The 7,500-nt window shown below is 39.6% G+C and overlaps 1 protein-coding gene across 1 annotated transcript in view; it reads left to right on the forward strand.

The window, feature by feature from the left end:
* Positions 1-7,500, forward strand: part of LOC137970435 (sperm-specific sodium:proton exchanger-like) — a 45,871-nt gene that overhangs the window by 17,234 nt on the left and 21,137 nt on the right. The window contains exons 8-12 of the mRNA XM_068816959.1: positions 3,229-3,495; positions 5,222-5,457; positions 5,573-5,633; positions 6,014-6,268; positions 7,014-7,208. Coding sequence (XP_068673060.1) covers positions 3,229-3,495; positions 5,222-5,457; positions 5,573-5,633; positions 6,014-6,268; positions 7,014-7,208 — 1,014 coding nt within the window. The remainder of the gene's footprint in view (positions 1-3,228; positions 3,496-5,221; positions 5,458-5,572; positions 5,634-6,013; positions 6,269-7,013; positions 7,209-7,500) is intronic.

Genomic DNA, 7,500 nt, shown 5'->3' on the forward strand with positions numbered 1-7,500 from the left:
TTTTTCTCTTTTCGAATAGATTTCCAGAGGAGGTTGTTCCATATTATATTCATGATATCTCCAAACGTTTTGCAGATACCGGTCACTCGTGAAATTTACTTGAGCCCGTTAAAAGAATAGTGCATATAAAATTTGAAAGAATGGACGATTTCTAAGTGAGCATATGTGAAGTTATTTTGTGATAGAAACTGATTTCTATCAAAAGGTCATGACCACGGCGTACAACTTTCTTTTTCGCCGTCCGAGCTATCTACAGCCACAGATACCAAGAGCTCTTTATTGTATTAATTTGATTTGATTTAATTATTTTGTGCACGACCCCACAAGCTACTCAGCCTTAAACACGTGTGAAAATAAAGTTTTATTATTATTATTATTATTATTATTATTATTGTTATTATTATTATTATTATTATTATTATTATAAGCGAAACCTATTGAATTTTGAACCCTTCTAATGAATGAATGAATGAATGAATGAATGAATGAATGAATAACTTTGTATATGTGTCAACAAAGGTTTAGCATTGCTGCTAATTGGGGACACCTAATCATCAAGACTATGTACAAGATAAAATTAAAATAATAGCTTTTTACAAATTCAAATAATAGCTATTTACAAGATAAAAAGCCTATCCATCAAAATAAGTCTGCAGAAGTCAATAAAAAAGAATAAAATAGTCAAGTTGAACGCAGATGGCATTTGCACCCACTGCCCTCATCAATTCAAACACTTAATTCCCCGTTTCTAATGTAATTTTTAAAAGGCTTTAAACTAACTGATTTAACGGGATTGAGTATCCTGGTTCATAATTCTTTGACCCAAATAGGTCACTGAATGTTTTGCATAAGTCACTAGGTTAAATCTTGGTAAAATGAAGTCTGCGTTTCTCAGATTAATGTCTAGTTTTAAGAAATTCGGTAATGTATTGTGGGTATACGTTGTTCTTAACTTTGAACATTAAAATGGCTATATCTTGGAGTCTTCGGTTGAACAATGTTGGCAGACCAGCGGCATTCAGCAGTTCCTCATAACTTAAAACCTTGTCACGGTAGATAGCCCTAAGAGCCTTTTCTTGGATCCTCTATCCCTAGCATACGTGTATCAGAAGCTTTATAAAATCCCATACAACAGCCAGGTGATCTGGCGACATAATTCGGAGGACTGGGGAGAAAAATTTTAACGCCGTATCCCACAACCGCGCGCGGCCTTATTTTCGAATTCAACATGGCAGGGGCGAGGTTGGAGCTCGTCGGGTCTACTTGAATGTTCATTCAGTAACAGGAAATGTGGTAGACGCGGAATGATCTGTTGAGTTTTGGCTATGGAAATACTGCAGTGAGTTTGGAAACAACACCTAAGGCCGCGCGCGGTTGTGGGATACGGCGTTAAAAGATTTCTTCCCAGTCCTCCAAATTACGTCACCAAATCAACTGGAGAGCATTAAGTTAAATGTGGTAAAATTGCTGTCCGATGTAGTTGAAGTTTAACTTTCTCTGGAATGAGATTTCGTAGGCTCATCATAACACCTACAAGTCTCCCTGCCTTAACTGCAATTGATTTAACATCTTCTGTAAAATTCGGTTTATCGTCGATAATGATACCCAAGAGCTTCATAAGATTAGTAGGCTCTATTGGTACAGTATCATCTAGTGTAATGGTGGTTGATGTCGATGTTGCGCCTTTTTTCTTATTTGCATTGAGAACTACTGTCTGAAATTTATCCTTCTTTGCAAGAAGTGAATATTCCTCATACCATGCAGTGAGAGGCTAGCCTTTCTTGTGCGTTAAGAGCTGATTCTACTTCGTAGCATCCATATTTGATGCATAGAGCTGATTGTCATCATCATACATTGACAGTTGGCAGCTGCTCACGGAATAATCCATGCCATTCTGAAAAATATTCCAAAGCAAAGGGCCGAAACAGGATCCCTGTGGACATCCTCCAAGAACTGATGGCGGTATCTTTACGTTTGACTCTTCCTTCCCTATTTAGTTTACTTGAAGGCCCCTGCAAACGAGGAAACATTTTTGCGGAAACATTGTTTCCCGAAATGTTTCCTCGGTGCGCAAGCGACAAACATTTGCTGAGGAAGCAAAATATCTCTGAACAAATTCAGAAACATTTTTGCTTCCGCAACAATGTTTCCGCAACATTGTTTCCTCGTTTGCAGGAACCTTAACATTAATGGTGGAAGTAGAGAGTCAAACGTTTTACTAGGATCAGTTGATGAAATTCCTTCAATAGCCAAGAGATAAGATAGTATGGTCTGTGTAAACATTGTGACCTGCATAGACGCAGTCAAGAAAATATGAGGCAGGAGAGCGAATGTCCGGGCCCAATGATAATTATTTGAATGTAATTTTGTATGATATGTACTGCGAAATTAATTTTCATCCGTTGTTCCCATGGTCACGTGGTCCACTTTTACACTAACTGACCAATAGGTTGCCGCCCTTGAAATAACCACAGTATTACAAAGAACTGAAGCATTGCAATGACTTTCATCAGAATAGGACCAAATATGGGGAATTCACTGTCTTACCTCTAGACAGGAGCCCATAACCAGGAGCCAACAACTCCAGTAGTGTAATATTCTACCCTGGGTATTGTTATTAATGATATGGTAATAAGGTATGGAGAATCTCTCTGGTCTGGGACAAGCCAAAGACCAGGCGAAGATGGGAGCTATGAGGATCAATCCCGACTTACTCGATTCCAAACTCTTCCCTTTCGCGAACTCGAGTAGAGTGATGGGGTGGAGCATGTGTACCCTCTTTTATAGTCTCGTTTGCATATACCCCAGAGTATTGATTACCAATGCAAATCGAGTTTGCATACTGGGTCTATGTAACGACATTTTCAGAGATAAAGCTATTTTTAGACGAGTTCTTAAATAAGATTTGACTCGCATGAGTGACCATTCTTGATCCCAAGGTGATAATTTCTCATGCAAGACTTGTGATTAGCTGGAAAAGTCTTGTTTCGCCGAGAAATCTATCTTAAATTAACTCTGTCCGTAAAAACGCCGTTCCACAAATACAATGAGGTTGCACGCTACTAGTCAAGGACTCCTGACTTAGTATAGGATTTATTCTCTCCTGGCTGTGGACATGGAGAACCTGAGAGCCTTCACACAGGGCTCGCTTTGTAAACAAACCGAGGCTTAAGGCTGACTAGGCGAATTTTCCTTTTTCTAACAATCTGCTCTTTATGCTTTTGATAGGTATTGGCACACACGGCTGGTATTGTTATGTTTACTCTTCTTGTCAATGCAACAACCATGAAAAAACTATTGGAAAAACTAGGAATGAGTGATATATCAGACTCCAAGAAAATCTCTATGGCTAATGCTGTGAGGCAGATTCAAGAGAGCAATCAACGTACACTTACCATGCTAAAAGCAGATCGCTTCTTAGCTGATGCAGACTGGGATATGGCAGAGCGGGACTGCGAGATCCACAACCCATATATGGAACTTGAAGAAGGCGAGGTACTGGCGCGAACTGCTTCACAATGCGCAGAGCAATAGGCCATTTCCGAGTTCATGTCTGCCTCCTCTTCAAAGCGAGTCTAAGTGCGAAGTTTTTGTGATGGTAATTAGTTCTGCTTTACATAGAGTGGTTTTCAATTGAGTGTCGAAAGTAATTAGCGAATTTCTTTGGTTTTTGCATTACTTCACTCAGTGATTGGTTGAAAGTTCTCGCGCCACTTTTTCAACCAATCAGAAGTGAAACCAAAACCAATCGTGGCTCGAGCGTGCACATTTTCCCTCGCTTTGTGTCGGCTACATGTAATTACTTCGAGTTTTGAGTGGTTTACTAGATTGTCTCTGTCCTTTTTGATTGGCCAAAGTAATTGCTTTGGTTTTGGTTTTACGACAATCGATTGAAACTCGCTCTATGGATGAAACTAATTTTCACACTTCGCACTTTGCACTTGCATGGACTCGCTTTGAAGAGGAGGCAGACATGAACTCGGAAATGACCCATTTCTTGTCAATAATCATAGAATCACTTCTTTGTTGTTAGTTTGAATTCTCAAAATGATAAATGTAGCCGGTCTCTATTCGGAGGTAATCGTTGTTCCCGGTACCCTTTTTGCTAAGTACGCTCCACTGGTCTCACAACGCATACTAGTTCCCAATATTCTGTTGGAATCAAAGAATCCAATAGACTTCATGGTGGCCATGTTAGTTGGCAAGTACAATAACCTGTTTCGTCGCTAGGAACTAAACTTTTGTAATTACGCAAATAGACCTTTTCACGGTTTCTGACGCTATCTATATTGGTTGGGGGACCTATTCTACGGTGAATGTATGGGAATTTTGCCGACTTTGAACAAGTAGAAATCCTTTATGGTCTGACAGTTGTGGATAGCGAGAATACTTCTCAAAAAGCACTTATATTGAGATTATTTTCCCGAAGTATGACGATCAGAATCAAGCTATAAAGATCTTTAATGAAATTTGTAAATTTCATATGAACGCTTGCAATCAAAATTATGCAATTTCCCGTGAAATTTGAAGCGGCATGAGGAGGTTTCTAATATTCAATTTTCAGAGGTTGCGCCATGTACAATGATCTGATTTAATGACTAAAAGTATTTTAAATTTTTTTAAGTCTGCTGCTTTGTAGCGGAGTTATAGAGCTTTGAATTCGGCTAAAATCCCATACATTCACTGTAATTTAAGCCGTGTTTGCGTCAGAAACCGTGGAAAGGTCTATTCTGCTAAAAGAAATTGTATTGCATTGCCAAACAGCGAGGGAAAGAGTTCCTTGTGTTATGGTCTGTGCTATTCTATCCACAAAATGGGGCCTGTTTGGCGTGATATCTCATCAAAGCTTGTGGTGTATGAAACTAACCGTGCGTCAAAGAGAGTTTGCATACTGCATGATTTGTAACTGGAAGCGAAAAGCACAAAATTTTGCGGTGGGTGTTAAATCTGGAGCCTCGGCTGCGTTTCGATATCTTACTCTTCACACAAATGACAATTTCGACTTGTATATGTTCACGTGAAATAAAAAAGAAGCCTTGTCCGCATGTAAGGCAAAACATTTGCGACGGAACCATGATACGAGGGGAGCGTAGCCGTGAGCAAAAATAGGAAGAGACCCTTCTCTCGGCTTTGTCGCGAGCGATGGCTAGCCGGTTGACAAAGGCAGCTTCTAGAGCAGAACTAGAAAAATCTCTTGTTATGTTTGTATTGTCGTCCGCAGCACGCAGAAGAAACTCCGCTGCTTCTTCGGCTCAGCACTTGTCCAAACTGTGAAAGTAGTGTTCCAAACGAGCCATCTCCCAAAGAATTTGCTGAAATGGCTAACGATGGAAGAGTGCGTTTGATAAAAGCCCTGAAAGTCAGTTACTGGAAGCAGTTTGAACACGGCATGCTGTCTCGTGAAGCAGTGCAGTCCTTGATTAATTTGGCAGATACCGCTATGGACGAGGAAGAGAGGTACTGATGGAACCTTTTTAATTAATTATGACTCTTGTTGCGTCTCACAATTTTATAACGGAATGATAAACCTCCACTCTGTCACTCATCCTGACTGATTATTTTTTCCTTCCAGTTTTATTGAAATGGATGACCTACTTCCCTACTGGAGAGTGCCACCTATTCTGCAAAAAGTTGTACGTCTATTGTTAATCGTTTTGACTTGACGGAAACCTTTATATTGTCTCTTCTCTCGCCAATTATTATACAGCTGTTTGGAAGCACGTCTAAATAAATGCGTTTTTCCTTATTGACCTCCCTACATCACGAGAACTCCCTAGATTTTCAAGACTGGACTGAAAGTACTGTGCAGCTGACTGGAACCCTTCCCCTTGACGTTTTATTTAGAGACCTAGACGTAGATAGCGATATTGAGTTACTTATTTTTATCCAAGGGCAGGTTTTCCTGCATTTGATGTATTTTGTAGATCGAAGATACTTCCCAAGATAGCCTGTTTGCTAATCTTACCACGGCGTGAAACCGTGAGAAATGTATTCATGTCTCCTTTTCTCAAAGAAAGACAAACTGGAGCAGTTGAAGCATCAGAAGCCAGCAGAGCGTATCCCTCCTCCAACAAACAAAGTTCTCTCCTTAATGTACACTGTGGCTGCACACGTATCTTTTGATATTGCCATGAACTCTCTAATTATTATCAATATGGTGCCGATTATTCTTGAACTGGCCTCTGATGACGATGCTCCGTATATGAATACTTTGAACACAATCAACTATGTTTATTGCACTGTGTATGTCACTGAAGCAATATGGAAGGTAAGTGACGGATTTCTTCTTCTGTTAATTTATTCCAAGTACTTAAGAACAACTCGATTTATTTTTCGTAATACTCGCGCCGTCTTGACATAATGGCACAATTGCTCACCTCTTTTTTAAAGAAGCCACTGAATATTTTATTCATGACCTTGAAACTTAACAGACCCTAGGTAACCGCGACAAGCATTCCATCATCTACATCCTTCTCCAAAAGGTCGTGCTATAGAAAGATCATGCGCTCTGCGGTGAGCAGGGTGACAATATCACAACCAACCCATAACCACTCTCATATCCGACAAGCGCGAATGGAATAACTGTTTTATTAAATTTTCATTAAATTCTGAACGCTTGGACACTTTGAAACTAAAGCCAATCAGTTCCAGCTTGGCAACACTTGACACAATCAATTCCCCTATTTACTACTTGCACAAATCCCATAATACAACTCTTTTACCCCCCACAATTTGCATAGGTGTTGTTTTCGATTTCTCTTGGGACATCTTCATATTCCAGGAGAAATTGCAAACAATGATTATGCGAAATTTTGGGGCTAAAAGAGGAGTATTATGGGATTTGTACAAGTTGTGAATTGGGTATATGAGCTGATAACAGAGATTGAGTGAACCAAGCAGAAAGCTAGAAACGCAATATCCAAGGTCGAGAATTTAATAAAAGTTATTATTCATTTAGCTTTTCATGTCTCTGAATGTCATCTAACCTCTTTTTTCGTCTGACTGTAATACAGGCTATGGCTTTTCGGCGTTTCTACTTCAAAGATTACTGGAACCTGTTAGACTTGTTTATCGTGATCCTATCTGTAATAGATATTGTGATTGACCTGTCAGTTGACAGGGCGACAGGGGGATTTTCTCCATCTATCCTCAAGGTTGCCAAAGTATTTAGAGTCTTACGAATGGGTCGTGTACTGAGGCTGTTTAAAGTAAGTATCTCCATAACTTTGTGCCCATTAATGCTATGTTTGTAATGTGTTGTCTATGCTTCTTTTCGCTTGTCGCTACCATTGATCACTTTTCACTGATGATGAAGCGCTTGTACAATGTTAGTATAAGCAATCACACGATTTCCAGTGCGGTTTGGAATAAATGAGCACGAGTAATTGTTTTCAAATACAAGCAAAATAGGTGGTTTGCAACCAATCTCAATTGCAAGAGACACAGATAACAATGCTGCAATGCACAATTGCTGGTGGACGAACAAAAGGAGGTATTAAT

Source organism: Montipora foliosa, chromosome 9 (assembly GCF_036669935.1).
Source record: "Montipora foliosa isolate CH-2021 chromosome 9, ASM3666993v2, whole genome shotgun sequence".
Lineage (NCBI taxonomy): Eukaryota > Metazoa > Cnidaria > Anthozoa > Scleractinia > Acroporidae > Montipora > Montipora foliosa.